This window comes from Myxine glutinosa, chromosome 7 (genome assembly GCF_964187855.1).
Source record: "Myxine glutinosa chromosome 7, kmMyxGlut1.1, whole genome shotgun sequence".
In the NCBI taxonomy this organism is placed as follows: Eukaryota; Metazoa; Chordata; class Myxini; order Myxiniformes; family Myxinidae; genus Myxine; species Myxine glutinosa.
In genome coordinates, this window is record NC_136267.1 from 58,573,642 (window position 1) to 58,596,138 (window position 22,497).

Here is a 22,497-nt window from a genome sequence, read left to right on the forward strand (position 1 = left end):
AACGCAACTTGCTCTGTTTTCCATTGAGGTTTGCTGGTACAGCAGTCCATGTCACGTCACTAAATCCATCCAGGAACTCTTTCCTCTCACCCTCCCCACCCACAGAGATATAACGGCTCATCCTGAGAAGTTGAACGTGTTTAAAAAACTACAAGAAATCACTGGTGGGTTTGTCTCACACACTGATTTGCTTATACATCATTTTATTTATTCTTCATTCTTCTTTTACTTTTTATTCTCCCCACCCTACTGTGCTTCTCTGTTATTTTGTGCTCTTTTTCAGTCTGTGCTTCCTTTTACCGTACATTCTGTGCTTCTTTCTTGTTGTTCTGTTAGTATCCAAGGTTTGAATGTGCTATTGCACTATTGATTGTGTTGGTAGCTTTCAGACTTTAATCCTGAAGAGTGAAGATGCAGTAAGTGCGTTGTTTCGTTCCAGCATTTAACCCCAAATAATGGGTGAAGTTTTTTTTTTCATTTTGAAGACAGAGGAGCAACTATATAGAAGCTTATGTTGACTGCCAAGGTTCTGCTACTAAGCTGTTAGGGTTAAGGGACTAATGGGATGCCCAGTTTAACATTCATCAAAGGGACAGCGCACACACACTAATTTCTCGCCATGCCTGTGAAACACCAGGACGGGAGTTTAAAGCTGGGTTGGGATTCAAATCCAGGCTAAGCAGCTCAGGGACGAATGTGCATACCTCTGGAGTCTAGACTATCCTGCCAAACCTCGTACTGTCAAATGTTTTTCCTTTTTGCCTGATGATCATTGATCATCTTCAACCACACCTGGCCCACCTTGCGGAGATAGTCACCTATTTTTCCAATTTATAACAAGATGAAGAAAGTTACGGAGGAGGCAGTTGAGTATAATGTGGTTGATATTTTTAAAGTGTTATTGCGAGTACACATTAGTTGCGAGTGCCACGGTTAGTCAGGCTGTCCGCTGAAGTGAAAATATTTGATGTGAACTGCTTATAATGGGGTTCAGTGGTTTGTTCTCCCATAACCGGGTTCTTACAATCAACATATTGACAAAGGAATCAGCTCCAATTCTGAGAAAATAATGAGATTTTATTTTCCATTTCAATTATTTGTAATTACCTTTGCTAAATCAATCAGGGAATCACTTCACTGTTGGAGACATCGGTGTTTTAGAGGGAGAAGTAATGGAGCGTCCGTCTAATTATCCTGTGTGGTATGACGTTTCCTTTTAGGCTATCTGCACATAGAGGCTTGGCCGCAAGGCCTAACGGATCTCGGTGTGTTCGAGAATCTCCGAGTAGTGCATGGCAGGCATCTGCGCAGGTGATTGTTTTGCCTCGTCGGAAAACCAGCAATCTGGTGTAAACTCACTTGTTCAAATACATGACCCACTTTAATAGTTTAACACCATGGCTGTTTTTTATTTATTTAATTAATCAGTTTTCCATTTATGCATCAAACATCCACCACAGCGTTGGATTCTCCTTGCTTGTGATGAACATTTCTCACATCACACACCTTGGCCTACGCTCGCTGACGGATGTGACCGAGGGAAGTGTGCTCATCCGTGGGAACCCAAGCCTCTGCTACACCCCTAGTGTTGCTTGGAAAAGTCTCATGCCATCGGCACGGCAGCACGTTGTGCTCGACAAGAACAGGCCGGAGGAAAAATGCAGTGAGTGACTTCATCTTGAATACACACAAGAAAGACCCAACTTGACTTCTGGTTTGATGAAAAGTTTTAGTACAATCAGTCAAACTATGAAAATACAAAGGTACTGCAACTTGCCTGTAACAGTATAGTGCATTCTTCTGGATCACTGGTCACCCCTAAGAGGTCTTTGGCGTAATTTGTTTGGGGCAACTAAAAGGTATGAAGCAACAAATGATGACATCACATCAACCAGTGGGTCTGGTTTTGTCTTCACGTGACCGATTTGACGGTGAGATGCAGCAATCTGAAATTCTTACAGCCACGTCATTAACCATATACCATTTGATAAATTGATAATGCTAAAGGTGCCCCCTGTAGTTGAGAGCAGCAATTTGGAATTTGGCCAGGGTGCTGGAAATAGCTCACCTACGCTTTGCAAAGGACACAAAGGACTGGGATCTGTAATGTCCACCAACTAATTCCGGCAGATGGGACGCCCATTTTAACATCCATCCGAGGGATGATGCACCCATTGATGCCTCGTCCTTCCTGCAAAACACCGGGATGACAATTTATAGCCGGGTCGAGATTCAAATCCACGATTGATGGCTCAGAGGTGAGTGTGTGTACCTCTAGGGTCTAGGCTATCATACCATCCCAAAGACGTACCAACTATGATTAATATGGCCCCCATTTTAATCATTCACTTAAATATTAGTTGTAGACGAATATATGAAGGAATTTGCAGATATCGAATCTTGATGGCGAAAGTGGTAAGGTTTCCTCTTCTTTATTTTCCTTCTCATTGTTTGCGCAACATCCTCAGAATAACTTGTCGCTACCATAACATTTGTTGTTTATTGTCCACTAACGTCTTTGTAACGCGTGTAAAAGTATATCAACTTCTCCTGTTGTCTTTGTCATACCTGTGACACAGTACGAGCTGTACCATAATTATTGGATTACTAATAAAAATATCATATAATTTGAAAATAAAGCTTTAAATGAGTAGTTTATGATGGATGCTCAAATTTATGCAATCTTCTCAAAATGGAATATGCTGCCAAACAACCATCACACCATCTACCTTACGTTGTTTACCTCCAGAGGCAGAGCACCTTGTGTGTGACCCTCTTTGTTCTGCCGAGGGCTGCTGGGGTCAAGGCCCTGCACAATGCCTGCGGTGTGACTATTTCCAGCGAGGGGACAACTGTGTTCAGGCCTGTCATGTGACAGAAAGGTTTGTTCCCTTCTGTGCTTAAGAGTTTTGCTTCCATCTCACCTAACAAACCACATTTAAAGTTACCATCTTAACCCTTATTGTAATTTTGCACTTTTGTAATGGTAATCCTATTGTGCTGTGGCTTTTGTGTAATATAGCTTTCAGGTTTCCCCTGTCATCACCATGATCGTCTAATTGTACTTATTTGGGTGCAAATTGTGTTTTGTATGGACCTGCTGAAGATGTTTCCATCATAGAGTGGGTTATTTTGAGGTTTAGTGCACTCACTGCCTTCAGTTTGAACCATGCAAGGATTCCAAAATTGGCCTTTTTCTTGGAACAGTATCATGGGATCTCCAACATCCTTAAGAAAATGCAAGCTGATGGAACGGTCATAAAAACAACCTCCTCTGAGATGCCACATTGTTCCCACCCACATACACAGTCATTTGGATCAAAATTGTGGTGGATGTGAATCCAACTTTCCACTTCATAGTTTTCAAGAATGAAATGATAATGTGCATTCATGGAATTTTTCAAGGAGTTTTAAAAATGAAAATTCACTTCCATCTCTCCTCCCCTTTTTCCTGGATGATTTTACTTTTCATCTGTTGTTCATTCTATCCTGTGTCTGTCTGTGCAGTGAAAATCCAGAGTTTATCAAAGGGATCGAATGCCTGTCATGCGACGCACAGTGTCTGCCCATTAATGGATCGCTGTCTTGCAATGGCACCGTGAGTCTGGGTCCTTTACCTAAGAGCATATTATGGGGAAGGGAAGTATTAGAAGATAGAGGAGACGAATACAGAAAAGGGATAGGAATGAAACCATATTTGTAGTTATCCATTTTGTATAATTTCAATATAATATATATGTGACTTATAATTTGAAGTACAAATTCCAAGCACTAATTAAAGTTTGCTCATAATCTCAACTTTGTATGCTGTCTTTAGTTTAGTCTTTGCTCATAGACATGCCCATGGATCCCTTTTGTCAGGGTGCCGATGCTTGCTTCCAATGCCGGCATTTCAAAGATGGGTCACAGTGCGTGGAGAAATGTTTGTCAAGCCTACAAGGCAAGCATGGGGATATTGTGTACAAATTCTATGATGAAGAGCACCGCTGCCTTCCCTGCCATCCAAACTGCACACACGGGTACGTTCGTTGTCATGATCCTACAACTCGCTCTTATGACTTATTTGCCTAAGTTACATATAATATAAATATTGTGTCTGTTATTTTAGACAATGTCTGTTATTTCTTAATTACAATGTTATTTTATTGCTACCCACAAGATTTGCATCACTATATGGGGGTGTCAATTGCTCGCACATTACTTTTACTTGTTTCTTTGGACCACAAACATTAAACCAAATAGAGAGATGAGGGAGGGGAATAATAACGCAACATTTGGATAGGCTCACCTGGGCAAACTGATCACAGTGAGGGGGTCCGTGAAGTGTGCTGGGGGTACCTTCTTAATATCTCCAACATAGTGTCAATTAGTGTGTGTCATTGCAAAAAGAATTCATCTATTTCTCATTACACAAGTGTCTGTGTGTGTGTGTGTCTGTCATGCTTTATTCCAAAAGCTTCCTGCTGTCCTAGAATAAAAATAGCAATGTTGGAAGGCTCACAATCAATTTACTTGGTTGAGAAGCAAATAAATAATCGATTTACTTGGAACAAAAAAATCATTGTCCACTTAATCATAAAAATGCGTGTCTTAAAAGCCAGTCTTTCCGGTATTGAAGAAGAAGAAGCGTAATGGGAGCTTAATGCAGCGGTTCCAATGGTAACATTTATTATTCTACGACAGTAGGAACCCTTTAGAAGGACAAGGAAGGAGTACACAGAATTATATATAGTTTTACTACGTAACAGTGGGTTGACATCTAATTTGGGCGGAAGCATATCCATTGACGTATTCGCGTCAAATTCTATGTTTTAGTCCTTGCGAGAAGTACAGGTTTCTTGCCGTGTGATCTGTTTAAGCTCAAACAGTCAGCCCAACGCGAGTAGAAAGTATCTCTCAAATCCTTGGTGTCATAGTGACCTGTATCAAAAGGTCATATAGAGGTTCTAAGGTCACTTGTATTTGCACGATCCTATTTGTGGGATAACAGGCTCATGTTTTGTTTTTGCTTTTTGAGTTAGATCTACACACTGCTTTGCTGGTTGTAGTGTTGAGGAGACTGAGTTCAGGGAAGCACATTGTCACGGTATTATTGTTGTTTTATTCTGTTTGGTGTCCGGTGTTGGGCTAGCGGCTAGGGTGCCGGCTTAGGATCCTAGGATCCTGGGTTCGAATCCCGGTCAATCGCTGAATTAACGCCAGGGGGGTTGACTCAGCCTGTCATCCTTCCGAGGTCGGCAAATTGAGTACCAGTTCACTGGTAATTCCCTGCTTGTCGTTAAAGGCGGCAAAAAGGGTTGGCGTCAGGAAGGGCATCCGGCCGTAAAACATTGCTTCAAAAAGGGGACCGAAAAACAACAACAACCACAGTTCCCGAAAAAGGCCAACCCCCGCTTGCGGGGAAAAATGGCCTCTAAAGGTGGTTTTTTTTATTTTTTATTCTGTTTGGTGTCCCTGAGTGCTCACCCCATGATCATGTGCCCCCACTTTCAAATCGTGGTTACGATATAGATTTGTGAATTGTCTCCTTGTGTTCCTATCCTGCATGCAATATACGTACAAGCTCCTCCATGCACCTTAGATGCTGAAAAAATTAAAAATCAAGCTTCTTTCTCAACTCTCAACGTGTCATCCTGCCAGGTGTGATGGGCCTATGCTAGATGACTGCAAGGGGCTAAGTGGAACAAGCAGGTGAGAAATACTTCGTGTCTCATTGCATGTAAACTGCCAGCTAGGCTTGTAAACTGTTTGATCAGCGTGTTGTGTAGAATCTGTAAATCAAAACACAGGGAAATAAGAAATCAATAAAACTTAACCCACAGTAGACGCCACAGATCACACGTGTACAAACATTTAAAATTGCAGGCGAGGACTTTCCTTTGATTATGTGTTGTGTAGATGGCCATTTTTGGACAGGGCTCCCTGCAGCCCATTTTGGAAGCCAGCAAAAAGTAAGCCAGTGATGAAGTAAACCAGTGACTAAATAAGCCAACGACAATGAGCACCATGGGAGCTGCACCCTGAACCAGCCCTCATGATCCTCTATCTTTTGAAACATGATTTCTCTCCACATGAGTCATCCTGGTCTTCAGGAGCTCTGGTGTGTCCGTTCTCTCATTCGTTTGAAGCTTGAACGAGCTTGAACAATCATGCCCAAGGGATTCGACCTGTTTAGCTCAAACATATGCATGCAAGAGAGAAAGTACTGTGTGAGCGGTCAAGTGTTGCTCACACACTGTATGCTCGAGTTCATGAAACAGGTGTTGCCCTGGCTGCTTAACCCAGGTGCCCCTTTTTCTGTCGGGCCTTGTTTGCTTCGTTCAAGCTTGTCCGTTTTCTCATAACCAGGTCGTTTACGAGTCATTCACCACATGGCACCCCACCATCGTGCTGTGCAAGCAGCATGCTCGGAGAGGGTCGTGCTGCATGATTCATCGGGTGACCCTCAAAACCGATGCCGTGTGGAGGACCGCGCCGGAGGCCGCCCTCAGAGGGGGGCCACCGGCTCGAAAGAGGTATGCTCTCCCGGTCGAAGCCCCATGCACAACAGCATCGCCTTGCTCAAGGAGGGATTCTGACTTAGAGGTGTTCAGCCATAATCCCTCAGAGGGTGAATGGACACACCAGAGCTCATGTCTCCCCTCCACGTCCTTCTCTGCCCTCCAGGAGCTCTCTCAAACCACTCCTTCTTTGTCTTTCTTGTCTGCCTTAGCTCTCTGGGTGGAGTCATCTTATAAAAATAAAAGTCAATCTTTTCTTCTCAGTCCTACAGCGCATTACACCGCTGTGGCTGGCACACAATGGCCAGACAGATAGTGACACGTGTGCCTTTTTGGGATGGAAAGTCCTTGCCCTGCCCCACAAAGAAGAGGCGTGTACAAATACCATATTTGACTACCCTACCTATAAATTGCATACGCTGCCTCCTCAGCATCACGTCTAACAATTAAAATGACTTACTCTGCTCTCCTTGGACTGTATTCAGGTCATCAAGCTCCTTCTATGGAAAAGGGAAAGTCAAAGTGTGGACGGTCATGGAAGAAGAGCACACCAAATTTCAACTCATTCCTTCCAGCAGTTTAGGTGTAACCAGAAGTCAAACACACACACACCAAACCATATTTTGAACATCACGGACAAAGATTAGAGCAACCTAGCTTAAGCACAATTGAGGTACAAACTCACAATTCTCCTGTTTGTGGACAGCTAGCTCAGCAAGCAGCCCCTCTTAGAGAGTGCAGAGCCCCCCTTCTGGCACTCACCAGAATGGTGGTTTTGTCCGTTATGCACTGCCGTAGCGAGGGGGGGGGGGCGAAAGGGGCGTTCGCCCCGAGCAGCACTTTTGGGGGCGGCAAATTCCTTATTTTGCATCTTTCATTATCGACACTTCATACCATTTTGCCGCGGCGCATGAAAGCGCGAGCGAGGGGAGAAGTTAAACTGTGCAAATGGCCCCGCCCCGCCCTTCGTTTGCTGACCAATGGTTGCGGCCAAAGATATCCCGGAGAGAGGGGGCGGGCAAAAGAAGCGTGTGGCATGCCGGGAAACTAAGCGGGCGAGGCATTCACGCTCATTTTAGTTCTCGGTTCACGCCTCATTAGTGTTCGCGGCTCATTTGTACAGGTGAGAAAAGGATACGAACAAAAAAGCAGAATGTATTCGCACGATATTTAAAGGTTGAAAATTTATTTTCTTTATTTTCTTTGAAATCCTGTCAGATAAAACACGATATCATCTATTTATTACATAAGCAAAAATGGTAGAATTCCCCTTTCGAAGGCCGAGGAGTGGTGGGTTGATGCGACATGGAGCATCACGGAGGGGAGAAGCCACATGACCTCAGGGTCTTGCTGCTGATCGCCATCTTAGCAAAATCTTGAGAAGTTGTACTTGGAAAAATCCCCTTACCCCCCCCCCCCCAATGTCAGGATTCTCTTGTGATCGATGTTATCATCATCGTGGAGCCCTCGTTCTCTCTGTCTCCCGCTTTTCAGGGTTAGCATGCTGAGGTTGCTTCTGCAGCCGTTTTTCTTCTCTTTTTAGCTCACTTGAAATGAAGTTCAGGGGAGCTCATGCGATGGAGCGTTGTCAGTCAGTCAGTCAGTCAGTCAGTCAGTCCGTCCGTCAGTCAGGCCATCCTTCATTCCGTCCGTCAGTCAGTCCGCCCATAAACATTTGAAACTTCTTCTCCGAAACCGCTAATGGGATTGCGACCAAATTTGGCACAAATTATGTTTGTTGTGTTGTGACTAAAGTTTGTTCAGGGCATTAAAAAAAATCAAGGTCTAAGGGTTTTACCGGGGGTCAAAGTGGATCCAGGTTTGACCCCCCCAAAATAGGAAATTGCTTTTTTTAAATCTGAAACTACACACACTATTTCCATGAAACTTGACCACAACCTTCACCACCCGTGATGTACCAAAGTTTGTTCATGGTATTTAAAAAAAATCTGCCCCCTTTGGGGGTTTGTGGAGGGGGTCAAAGTGGGTCCAGGTTTGACCCCCCCCCAAAATAGATATTTGCTTTATTCTCTGAAACTACACACACAATTTCGATGAAACTTCACCATAACCTTCATCATCCATGATGTACCAATGTTTGTTCAAGGAATTGGAAAAATTGGGGTTTGAGGAGGTACATGGGGTGGGAGGTGGTGGGGAGGGGTTGCCCCCCAAAATAGGCATTTCTTTGTTTGTTTGTTTAAAGTCTTATGATTATGTTCGTATGATTCTACATACTGCCCTGTCTTCTAGCAACCATTGAAATTGGTTTAAAATACCTTTATTCAGTGCAGTATACTGTTTATTCTACCAGGTGAGCGCTAGGGGTATTTCCCCTATGTTTTTCTTCAACTAACGCGAGGACGTGGAAGTGACATTGTATATATGCTTTTGGAATACTTCTGGCATCTTATTGAATAAGTTGGGCCAATTTTTATACAATTTATCAAAGACTAGCAGAAGTACCCGGCATTGCCGAGGGGGGAATGGGGGGGGAAAGGAGGGAGAGGGGGATGGGGGGAAGGGGGGAGGGGGGAAGGGAGGGGGGAATAGGGGGCAGAGGTGGAAGGCAATCTTTCTTTTTTTTTTCAAAAAAAAAAAAAATGGCCTAAAACACTCACAGGCACTCACTGATGAACCTCTGAAAGTTTGGTGAAGATACGTTCAGCCATCTCTGAGAAAAATGGCGACACACAGACAGACAGATGTCTCTCTTATATAGTAGATTCATTTTTTTACATAATTTCCACAATTTTTTGAAAACAAAACAAGACAAAAGCAGAAAACAAAACTTTAACTGTTTACTTGCAAATGTACTGCACCTAATTTGATTTGTAATAAAGTTATTTCATTGGGTTTGTGTTTAATTCAGCTTGTCTTATGATTATGTTCGTATGATTCTACATGCTGCCCTGTCTTCTAGCAACCATTGAAATTGGTTTAAAATACCTGAAATATGACCAATACCAGGTCATATTACGAGTTGCGAGGTGGCGGCAATTTGACATCTCGCCCCAGCGTCATTTTTCCTCGATACGCCAATGCCGTTATGACCTGTTATGATAAGCTGTCTTTCCACTCTCTAATCAAAATAATACAATTGTAAATAAGATTATATTGTAATATTGTTATATTTACATTGTGATTTGAAGGAGTGAACATAACATTTAAATTTGGTGATTTTTACATATAAATAATTTATGTTCTTGACAAATGCTTCATGTTTTTTTTACTAGTCATTTTACTTTATTACTTTAAGCTGGGAATTTATTGCTTATTTGTCCCATACATATATATATATATATATATATATAGAATGAACTTTTTTTTAACGTACAATAATGTTTTCACGTTTAAAGTTATAAAGGTTATAAGCATTGTTCTCTTCTTGGCATGGTGTCCGCAGAGAGGTCACACAACCTTTGTGGATTGGCCTGGTTGGATTAGTTGTAAAACCTCGGCCACAACTTGCTCAGAATATAAATAACCTTGAGGTTTTCTTATTCAAAGGACTGACTGGATGTTTCTCAGTTCTTTCCCTCAATGCCAAGCAGACACCAAGCAGCCTTGGCATGAGTGATGTTTGGAGCTTAAACAAAAACCCTTCCGGGACAATCCATTAGACACAGCGGAATCAAATCCCGTTATTATGTCCTCCTTACAACACGAGAATATTTGCTACTGCTGCATTATGGGAATGTTATAGGAGAATCCTCCTTTGGGGTTATTGTCACTATCTTTACATGCAATGAGTGGTCATATTACGGCAGTAAGTGTTCACCACAATATCAGTGCTTTCTACTCATGGAGTTGCCTTTAACTGTTGGGACAAACTTTTTGACAAGGTTAGCTGTGTGTGATCTCATCGTTGTTGAGGTAAGCCACCAACAGCGACAGCCAGAACTGTTTCCATGGAGGCCACACCACAGCTTTACATTTGACGCTAAGCTTGAGCCTGTTTGAACACGAGGGCCCGTGCTTCCCATCAGCAACGCTGCTGTTAAGTGAGAGGAGCGGCCGGCATGCAGGTTTGACGTGCCAGTCAGTTTCGCTTTGGGCAACCGCGTTTCTTGCATCGGCTGCTTTGTGACAGCCACAGAATGCGCATATAAAAATGCAACCACACAGTCTGCAGAGAACAGCACGTACTTTGTTCTTCTTCTCACGTAGAGCACGAGATATAAGGAGCTGTTATCACTCAGCTTACACTGAATGGGGTTAGCACTCAACTAAGCAAGTTAACACTGAACGAGGTTTTTCAAGATGTTGTTGTTGGACCTTTTTGACCATCATAAAATATATTATATAATCCATAATGATAAAAATAATAATAACTAGATGTGCCACTTTTTAACTGCAGGCAGATATGACCAGGTTACAAGCTGCTCCGCTTTGATACAACCCCGCTTTGATTGGATACGTGACTCAAGACGTCCTCTTTATAAAACGGAATTCAGAATTGGATTAAAAAAACAAATCCAGATACAAAATCATTTTTAAAATGGCTGCCAGACCATGACATTTAAATTAATCAAATTATCATGCGAGAATATGCAATTTGGTGTGTGAATTTCAATAATCGCATTCGCACAACTACTGATTGCTTAAAAACAATGGTGATGCTTCCTGTTTGCGATTGGTGGGTGAAACTCAGTGTCCACGGGGCAGATAGCACTCGTGGGTTCCAAATACGATCTGGCATCACCACCAATCACAGTTAGAGGTGCATCATTAACCAGTATGTATACGTGTTAGCGAGGTACCCATGCTAAGCGTGGTTGGGAGGCCGGAAGCTAACAGAAAATGCGGAAATGGCTAATGCTAAACCATGAACCAATAAATTCCACATTCCTGTGCCACCTTCGCTCGAACGTCAGGCATTGACTGCTGGTTCGTGAAAGACAATGGGCTAGAAAGGAAGTGGTGTGCTTGGAGAGGGTTAATGAGCATAAAAGACATCATGCGTATGGTTGGGGGATAACATGAGGAGATGGTGTACAACCATCTTGAAGCCTTTGTGGGAAGAATGGGATTCAATAGACTGAGGAAGTTGGTTCAACAGACAAGAGAAAAGAGGAATTAATGAGTGGACGTGAGCATCCAGCCTGGATTTTGGGTTTCTTTTTAAACATTTGGGCTACCATGTTCCCAAGAATGGATTTGTGCTTTCATATGCATCACCAAGTGCTGACAGGAAGCAGTAGGACGTGCATAATGGAGGATTGAGGAGGTCATTCGAGTGATGAATATTGAATGTCCACCATCCCTTTCACACTCCCTCCTTACAACCATATCTGATTATCATGTACCTTGTTACAGTCCCACACCCATCGTTGTGGCTGGTGTGGTCGGGATACTCTTTGTGGCACTGTTGGCCACGCTCGTGGTGTTGCTGTTCAAGAGGCGAAACAACAAGCGGAGAAAGAAGAAACTGCGCAAGTACATTGATCAGGAGGTAAGTCATACTACCTGCACAATATCCAATTCAATAAGCACATCATGTTTCCATAACCAATATTACTCCACATCACCGTGGCATGTTTCCATAACATTGCATCTTGCACCTACCACTGGCTCCAGCAGCTGGTGCCACTGACACCGACTGGAGGAGTCCCCAACCAAGCACAACTGCGCATTCTGAAAGAGACAGAACTCCGCAAAGGAAAAGTGCTCGGAACAGGAGCTTTTGGTACAGTGTACAAGGTAACCTCAGACCTGCTATGTGTTTCCTTCTTTACCCACATTGTCTTTATACTTATTCATGAATCCATTATCTATATATATGTAAAACACAGTGTGTGTGTGTGTGTGTGTGTATGTGTGTGTGTGTGTGTGTGTGTGTGTGTGTGTGTGTGTGTGTGTGTGTGTGTGTGTGTGTGTGTGTGTGTGTGTGTGTGTGTGTGTGTAATGTTACCGATAGACTCCTAAACGGAGAGGCTTACGTGCTTGATATTTGGCATAGACATGGCCATTGAGCCTGGGACGAACATGGCCGAACTCAAAATATTTGACGATCCATATTTTTTATTCATATTTACCTCAGCGCATTTCAGCGCACGGAATCAACGGAATCAGAGCAGGTGGGCGCTGATTCGCTCAGAGCGATCACGTGATGACGCTATGACGCTATGAACGATATGACGCTATGAACGCTATTGACGCTATGACGCTATGAAAAAAAAAATCGCTATGACGCTATGAACGATATGACGCTATGACGCTATGACGCTATGAACGCTATGACGCTATGACGCTATGAACGATATGACGCTATGACGCTATGACGCTATGAAAAAAAAAATCGCTATGACGCTATGACGCTATGGACGCTATGGACGCTATGAACGCTATGAACGATATGAACGCTATGACGCTATGAAAAAAAAAATCGCTATGACGCTATGAAACGCTATGAACGCTATGACGCTATGAAAAAAAAAATCGCTCGCTTTACCAAGGGGCTCGCTCTCCCCCCGTTCCCCTCCCCTTCCCCCTCCCCCTCCCCTCCCCTGCCCGGCAATGCCGGGTACTTCTGCTAGTTCTTTATAAAAATCACTCTTCCACAAGCATAGACTTTATCTACAAAAATTAATGAATAAAACTCCACCTGCCTTGGCAACAAGGAATTTCTTCCCCAAGCTTTCAAGCAAGATGGCGGATGCTAAATAACTAAATGGCTTATCTGACGATGCAAGCATATATTTATCAAGGATCTTGAGAGGGGCCTGATGTGAATGCATTGTTACAATAATAATGTAAGGTCAGCAATGTTACTCTCAACTCAAAGTGTATGATGAGAGAAGTACCCTGAGAGAAAGTTGTAGAGATGAGAATTCATTACTTCACAAGACCATTGGGACGTCAGCTGGTATCTGTGCGACCTGCTGTCAAAATTCAATATCGGTATCAGAATTGCTGCATGTATTAACCAAATAATTAGGCACAGCAGTTTCCCAAAAGTAACTTCCTAATGCTGCAATCTTATTATTTTGTGTGCAACACATGGCTGTGGGTAGCAACACTTGCTGGGGGACTTGCTTGCTAATGCAGTGCCCCCTGTAAGTTAGGACAGAAATTTGGAATTCGTTCAGGGTGCCGGCGATAGCTCGCTTACTCTTCATGAAGGACACCCTGGGACCTGTAACGTCCACCAACCATTGCCGGCAGATGGGACACCCCGTTTCACGTCCACCTGAGGGACGGACACACAGTGATGCCTCGTCCTGCCTGTGAAACACCAGGATGACAGTTTGTAGCTAGGGTGAGATTCAAACTCAGGCTGGACAGCTCATAGGTGTATACCTCTATGCTATCCTGCCAGCCCATAATGCTGCAGTACTGTCTATTGTCCTACAATGCAAATTTCTGATTTTGATACCATGCGAATACATAGATGCTGGTTAATCGTTCAATTACCCGGAAGAACACCGAGGTCGGCTAATTGAGTACCAGTTCACTGGTAATTCCCTGCTTGTAGTTAAAGGCGGCAAAAAGGGTTGGCGTCAGGAAGGGCATCCGGCCGTAAAACATTGCTTCAAAAAGGGGACCGAAAAACAACAACAACCACGGTTCCCGAAAAAGGCCAACCCCCGCTTGCAGGGAAAAATGGCCTCTAAAGGTGGTTTTACCCGGAAGAACACATGATCAACTCTAATGATGAACACGAAAGAACCCATGATGAACAGAACTCTAATGCACGCATCAAATCTTAACCAAACGCAGGACCAAACATAAGACAACTCGTCCTTGTTCATTTTGCGAGCATGGTTTCACACATCCTTCAGAGCAGAACTTGTAGCGCACTGCTCAAGCTGAGTTTTCATACTTGGAAAATGGGATGAATTTCCCTTCGAATCCGTTCGAAAAGTTTTCTTCAACGTTCTCTGTCCCCCAGGTGCATTATTGTACACCGCTCCTTTCCTATGCCATCTCCAGGCATTGCAAATCGTCATTGCCGGGCACCAAAGGGGGCTCGGCAGTGACGCACGCTGAAAGAGAGTACTCAGTTTTCACTCTGGTTTCTTGTTTGTTTGTTTGTTTGTTTTCTTGGTTGTCCGGGCGATATCTCAGCCATCCTTCAAGCTAAGAAGCTGAAATTTCGGCACAATAGTGAGCAAGTCCTTTGTCAAAAACGGTATTTTTTGTTTTTTGATTAATCAATTAATTGAGGAGTTATTTAATTATTAGCGTTTAATGAAGTACTTATTTAATTAATTAAATTTCCTTTCTCTTCTGACCATTAACTCAGGCACCTTTTGAGTTAGGAAGCTGATATTTGGACATGCCAATGACCAGGTGATTTGGCTGCAAATGCTATTTTTGATTTATTAATTAATCAATTAATCGATTAATTATTTAATTATTCGATTAATGACAAGAATTTTTTTTTTTTTTACGTTACAGATTCTGATGAAATAGTGGTAGTTTATGTGTTCTCTGACCAAATTGATTAATAATTTAATTTTTTTATGATTATTATTTATTTATTTTCATTATTAATCATTTATTTATTTTCTTTCTCATTTGGCCAATATCTCAGGCACCTTTTGAGCTGGGAAGCTAATATTTGGACATGAGTGACCAAGTGATGTGGCTATCAAGGATATTTTTGATTTATTGATTAATCATTTAATTGCTTAATTATTTATTGATTAATTGATTAATTATTTATTGATTAATCAATTAATTATTTAATTTTTTATTAATGACATTTAATAAAATTTCTAAAAGATAGGTCTTGGGATGAAGCACTACTGGTTTAGTTATGCTATTAGCCAATTGATTAAGAAAATATTTTGTGATAATCTTTTATTGATTTTAATTATACAATTAATCAATCAATTAGCGAACACCTCTTCCTCCCAATGCAGCCTCTATGAGGTGCACTGCGGTATTGCCGGGCGCCTGAGGCGCCCCGGCAATGCCGCGCTGTAGGATATTTCATTATTTGGCATGGGGGCGGTGTACTTTGAATGTATGTGTACTTGTCTTAAATGTGTTTACCACGCTTACAGCTTCTATAACCCCAGCACTGTTTTTGGTAAAATGGAAGGATGCATGTTACTGGGCATTCACATGACTGCACAGATGCAACTGATACGCTAGAGACATTGGGTAGGGTTGACTATCAAGTTGAAGTGGTATAAATAGCTTTATTTCACATGCTGGATCTCTGCAGTGTTTGCCTAGTTATCTTTATTTTTGCCATTCCATTTAATGACTAAACTACTAAACAGGGATTTAATAAAGATTCTGCAGTTTCAATATGTATTTCTCTGCAGGGCCTGTGGCTCCCAGAAGGTGAAACGTTGAAGATTCCAGTCGCCATCAAGGTGTTGCAGGAAACAACAGTGCCACATTCCAACAAGGACATGCTCGAAGTGAGTTCTTCCACCTTCCTTGTTTTTAAACGCTTTATGCTCAATGGAAGAAATTCAGCATTTTCAAAATTCTGTAGTCTCCAAGTTATTCCCTTTGGGTATTGGTAATATTAACCTCTCAATCTATCGATCACCCCTGTTGTCCCTCCAGGAGGCATTTGTCATGGCGAGCATTGAACACCAGCACTTGGTAAGACTCCTCGGAATCTGTTTGACATCACCGGTACAATTGGTCACTCAGCTCATGCCTTATGGCTGCCTACTCACATACGTCCGTGAGAATCGTAACTCGATTGGATCCCAGCCGTTGCTCAACTGGTGTGTGCAAATTGCAAAGGTGAGGCAAAGAATGAGTTTGCCATCGGTAATCAGTGAATGACCAATAAATTGTTAAAATATTGTACATTTATTCGATGTCAAATTGGAGAAGTTGTCCCATCGATTGAACATGCCACTCCATTAATCCCGGTGTGTGTGCGTAAGTGCGCGTGTGTGTGTGTAATGATGGATTTATATTTGGGCAGCTTCATGATGATATATATCCAAAAGAACTTTAATTAAAAAAGGAAAACCAAACTTCCACTTCAGTTTCCTTTTTAGAATTACAAATTGACATCCATAATAATAAATTTCACACCAAATTATTTGATAAACGAGATGCATTTCCATTCCACATTGTCCGAATGCCTTTCTTCGACAGCAACATTCCCAAAAAGCTATTTTATGGTACGGTTGCAGGTGAAATAATTAGGACTGTAAGAGCAACCACACACAGCTCTGAACTGGTCAATAAATTACAACAACTCAGACGTATGCGAGCACAGGGGGCTGCAGTTGGTAGATTAAAACAAGTTTTCTTTAATATTACAAAACGACACCAAATCGAATTAGTAAAATACAACACGAATGTTAAAAATATTATTCATGAGATCTTTATGTAAATACAGTACAATATAATAATTAAATATACTACAAATCAATGTTGGTAGGAATCAGTGGTTGCTAGGATACGGCAGCATGCAAAAAACCATTATGAATGACAGTTTGAGCATTCGAAATACAGTTTGATAGAAAGGTAGGTGGTGTGGTCATGCTGGTTGGTCGATTGATGGATTTAAGGGTAAGATGTGAATGATTTAATAATATCATATTATCGAGTGTGTAAGGAAAGTTATAAAGATATGATAATACATTGAATCCTATTGCGAGTAAAGTTGGAAGTGATGTTGCATTGATGAGTTGACTGACTGCCTGGACGCAACTGAGGTTGTGGATCTACTGATGTACCATCTATTGATGTGGATCCATGATCGAGGTTGTGGATCCGCCGTTTGGAGAGGTCCTGGGCTGAAAGGATTGAAACCTCGAGGACGAACGGTGCCCAGCTGATGATCCATGCAGTCGGGAAACGAGTCAATTGCTTGCAGGTTAAGGTTCTAACTTTAGGTAGAGGAACTATGTTTGAGGTTTACAATTTAAATAAAGTTGAATATGGGATGTTGTGAAATTAACATCATTTACAACAATCCTTTAAATTATTTATATTTAAGTTGAGAAACAACTGAAACTGTACAATTAATTGTGTGTGTGTGTGTGTGTGTGTGTGTGTGTGTGTGTGTGTGTGTGTGTGTGTGTGTGTGTGTGTGTGTGTGTGCGTGCACGCGCGTGTGTGAATAAAAGAGAGAGATATAATTTTGAGGAACAGAAATGAAAAAATGAGATGTGTGTTCTACTAGTAGGCATCACTTGGTCTGCCTCTTCTTTTCTCCAGATCTGCCATTCACAAAACTCCCCTTTAATTATGAGTGGGGGTTCTTTAATTAAGAGAGACAGGAACAGCACGAAGATTGGAGATATATATATATATATATATATATATATATATATATATATATATATATATATATATATATATATATATACATACATATACATATACATATACATATATATATATATATATATATATATATATATATATATATATATATATATATATATATATATATATATATATATTGTTACTGATCGCGGTTTAGATGGTATGATGGGCCGAGCGGATGGTCCAACCGCGACCGAACAGTTATTCCCCGATTAGAACCCGATTCCACCCAAACGTTGGCCGGATCGCACCGCAGCTATTCAATAGGGAAAAGACAAAGGCGACACGGATGTGAAGAAGAAGAAGAAGAAGACAAAAAGGTTGGAAATACTACTAAATTTATTCCTACTATTTACATGCTCAAAGTAACCAAGGAGAAGGAAAGATAATAAAATAATATACAGAAGAATCAGAGACACAGTGCAATTATTAGCTTATACAGACTTAATTAACCCAGGGACAGAACAAACAAAACAAACTCACGTACACAAGAAGGGTGGAAAGGCAGGAGGTGGATGGCTGGAGGGAGAGGAAGGTCCAAGGGGGTCCTGCAGCACAACCGGCGCGTTTAGCAGCCGCTGTTCCTTCACGGCCCTGCTCCAAACCGCCGTTCAGGCCCCCAAGCTGCTGTTGTGGCTGCTGTGGACGTCGCGTGCTTTGCCAGGCCTTGTCCGACTCGTCTGGTCCAAACCCTCAACTCTTTCTTGGTCTGCTCACTCTTTACCACCGACTCCTCACCGCAACCAACGCAACCAACTGACCACCACCACCGACTCCTCACCGCAACCAACGCAACCAACTGACCACCGACTCCACTGACTGACTCCTCACGACTCTCTCCCTTGCTTCTTGCGTGCGCGCCTTTTATAGCGCCTCCAGCGATCAAGCCGCCGGCCTTCCTGACACGCCCATCGGTGTGCTCACCTCGGCCCTGGTTGGTCACGCGACCCTCTCGCTCCGCCCTTGATGACGACGGGCGGGCACGCCCCTCTTCCCCCCTATGACGAGGTGGAGACACGCCTTGCTTCTCCAACCCTGCCTCGTGGTCAATGGCGGTTATTGGAGGGGAGGTAATTGGCAATCGAGGGTTGGCAATCACCAGAGGGGATGTAATAGGAAATGGAGATTTTGGGGATGGGAATGAAAGGGGATCTATTCTCTTTCACTGGTGCAATGGAGTACTTCAATTAATGGGAGACACAGCCTTACCCTAAAACACAGAATAAGAGATAACTATCAAACAGGGGTATTCTATTATTTGGCTGACGTGTATGCTTGTGGACTAATTATGGGATGCCCTTTCACCTTTACACAGCTCCGGAGGTAGGGGGGCGCAGAATAAACAATAATAATAATAATACAGCACACAATCAAAAAAATACAGTCCTCATCTCCGCAACAATATATATATATATATATATATATATATATATATATATATATATATATATATATATATATATATATATACAGATTTGGCATTTAATATGGAATATTATTTTTTTCTTGACTTGGGTTTACTTTCCTAACTCAGTATATCAATCTGGTGAGTTTCTTTTACACTTTGGTGATTTATTTGTTAAAAGAACCATGTCACTGATTGTCTGTCGCAGCAAGAAGTCAACAACAGGATTATATCACAGGTGGCGTGGCAAAATGTACGGACAGGTGCATTTGATGATTGGCTTCACAGTCGGGTATACAAGGGTTGTTGCGTTCTGTATTAGTGGAAAACAACTGCTGCACGTCTCCAAAAGTTATTGCCGCTTCCTCTGGAGATGGTCCGTCAACTCGACAATGCTGTTTGTCATGGAGTGGTGGCTTTACGAAATTACGGCATGAAACAGTGTGCTATTGCTCGGCAGTATGGCATCACTCAAGGTCAGGTGTCAAAGATCCTGAAACGAAATGCTCAGAGGGGTGTCCCTACTCCAATACCGAGGCCAGGACGTCCCCGCAGAACCACAAGGAGGGATGATTGCCAGCTGCACCGGTTAGTCCGCAATGGCCGTACCAAGTTAGCTAATCGGCTTAGGGCTGAGTGGCAGCAACTGACAAATGTGCCTGTATCCAGAAGGCTTGTCACCCAACGACTGGTTCAAGCAGGCTATTGTGCCAGGCGTCCCCTGAGAAAGCCAAGCCACGCCTGACCAGACAACACCGCCAGCGCCGATTGCAGTGGGCCAGAGAGCACCGTCAATGGCAGCCAGGACACTGGAATCACGTGATCTTCAGTGACGAGTCTAGATTTCTGGTCTATCGTCAAGATGGCCGCGTCCGAGTGCGCAGACAAGTGCATGAAGCCTACAACAAAGATTGTATAGTGCCAAGAGTCCAAGCTGGAGGTGGTGGGCTGACCGTTTGGGCTGCTTTTCATGCAGGGGGCAAAACTGACCTGGTTGTTCTGAATGGAAACCTGAACCAGTTCAAGTACAGGGCCATTCTGGAAGAAACATTGCTTCCATTTGCTCGTGCAGCCTTTCGAGGAAACTTTGTCTTCCAAGATGACGATGCACGGCCTCATCGTGCTCGCATGATCCAACACTTTCTTGCTGAACGTGGTGTAGAGCATATGGAGTGGCCTGCCATGTCCCCGGATATGAATCCGATGGAGAACTTGTGGGCAGAATTAACGCATCAAATCGACAACTTGGACCAGCAGCCGACCTCTGTGCGTGAATTGCAGCAGACTATTGTCACTGCATGGCAAGCGATTCCTGTCCAAACCTTGGCAAATCTCGTGAACAACATGCCTCAATGTGTACATGCTCTCCTGAATGCTCGTGGGGGTTACACGAAGTACTGAACTGTAATTTAACTGTCTGTAATCCCAGTCATAATTTAGCTTTTGTTTTTGTTGAAATTTTTTTTGGCTAATGTGCAAAATAAAGAGATACTTCTGGAAAACGTTCAGAAGTTTAACACAGTACTGTCCGTGAATTGAGTTCGATATCAGCTTACATCACTTTCAAGGATCAATTTATTTGTTTCGAAATGTCAAATGTGGTTTTTGTTTCTTTTAAAGGTCACATTAACAAAATCTAGAATAATTTCAACATAATTCCAATGAACTTTTGGTTCTAAGACATCTTGAAAAGTAAGTTCACCCCCACAAAAAAAATATTCCATATTAAATGCCAAGTCTGTATCACATTTGACATTTCGAAGCAAATAAATTGATCCTCGAAAGTGATGGAAACTGATATCGAACTCAATTCACGGACAGTACTGTGTTAAACTTCTGAACGTTTTCCAGAAGTATCTCTTTATTTTGCACATTAGCCAAATAATTTTTCAACAAAAACAAAAGCTAAATTATGACTGGGATTACGGACAGTTAAATTACAGTTCAGTACTTCGTGTAACCCCCCGAGCATTCAGGAGAGCACGTACACGTTGAGACATGCTGTTCCTGAGATTTGCCAAGGTTTGGACAGGAATCGCTTGCCATGCAGTGACAATAGTCTGCTGCAATTCACGCACAGAGGTCGGTTGCTGGTCCAAGTTGTCGATTTGATGCGTTAATTCTGCCCACAAGTTCTCTATCGGATTCATATCCGGGGACATGGCAGGCCACTCCATATGCTCTACACCACGTTCAGCAAGAAAGTGTTGGATCATGCGAGCACGATGAGGCCGTGCATTGTCATCTTGGAAGACAAAGTTTCCTCGAAAGGCTGCACGAGCAAATGGAAGCAATGTTTCTTCCAGAATGACCCTGTACTTGAACTGGTTCAGGTTTCCATTCAGAATAACCAGGTCAGTTTTGCCCCCCTGCATGAAAAGCAGCCCAAACGGTCACCCCACCACCTCCAGCTTGGACTCTTGGCACTATACAATCTTCGTTGTGGGCTTCATGCACTTGTCTGCGCACTCGGATGCGGCCATCTTGACGATAGACCAGAAATCTAGACTCGTCACTGAAGGTCACGTGATTCCATTGTCCTGGCTGCCATTGACGGTGCTCTCTGGCCCACTGCAATCGGCGCTGGCTGTGTTGTCTGGTCAGGCATGGCTTTCTCAGGGGACTCCTGGCAGGATAGCCTGCTTGAACCAGTCGTTGGTTGACTAGCCTTCTGGATACAGGCACATTTGTCAGTTGATGCCACTCAGCCCTAAGCCGATTAGCTGACTTGGTACGGCCATTGCAGACTAACCGGTGCAGCTGGCGATCATCTCTCCATGTGGTTCTGTGGGGACGTCCTGGCCTCGGTATTGGAGTAGGGACACCCCTCTGAGCATTTCGTTTCAGGATCTATGACACCTGACCTTGAGTGATGCCGTACTGCCGAGCAATAGCACGCTGTTTCATGCCAGAATTTCGTAAAGCCACCACTCCATGACAAACAGCATTGTCAAGTTGACGGACCATCTCCAGAGGAAGCGGCAATAACTTTTGTAGATGTGCAGCAGTTGTTTTCCACTAATACAGAACGCAACAACCCTTGTATACCCGATTGTGAAGCCAATCGTCAAATGTACCTGCCCTTACATTTTGTCACGCCACCTGTGATATAATCCTGTTATTGACTTCTTGCTGCAAAAGACATTCAGTGACATGGTTCTTTCAACAAAGACATCACCGAAGGGTAAAAGAAACTCACCAGATTGATATACTGAGTTCAGAAAGTAAACCCAAGTCAAGAAAAAAAAAAAATTCCATATTAAATGCCAAGTCTGTATATACACACCATACCTCCGTAAGTGTAGTGTACTCTCCAGATCAAACAAAAGC

The 22,497-nt window shown here is 42.8% G+C and overlaps 1 protein-coding gene across 2 annotated transcripts in view; it reads left to right on the forward strand.

Annotated features, from left to right (window-relative positions):
• Nucleotides 1-22,497, forward strand: part of LOC137431276 (receptor tyrosine-protein kinase erbB-4) — a 136,157-nt gene that overhangs the window by 97,862 nt on the left and 15,798 nt on the right. The window contains exons 10-20 of one of the 2 annotated variants that reach the window (XM_068122425.2): nt 106-164; nt 1,221-1,311; nt 1,461-1,663; nt 2,750-2,882; nt 3,508-3,598; nt 3,862-4,019; nt 5,641-5,691; nt 11,820-11,955; nt 12,084-12,203; nt 15,782-15,880; nt 16,032-16,217. In XM_068122425.2, the coding sequence (XP_067978526.2) occupies nt 106-164; nt 1,221-1,311; nt 1,461-1,663; nt 2,750-2,882; nt 3,508-3,598; nt 3,862-4,019; nt 5,641-5,691; nt 11,820-11,955; nt 12,084-12,203; nt 15,782-15,880; nt 16,032-16,217 (1,327 nt within the window). Of the gene's footprint in view, nt 1-105; nt 165-1,220; nt 1,312-1,460; nt 1,664-2,749; nt 2,883-3,507; nt 3,599-3,861; nt 4,020-5,640; nt 5,692-11,819; nt 11,956-12,080; nt 12,204-15,781; nt 15,881-16,031; nt 16,218-22,497 lie in introns of both variants that reach the window. The other variant, XM_068122423.2, reaches the window with a different exon arrangement.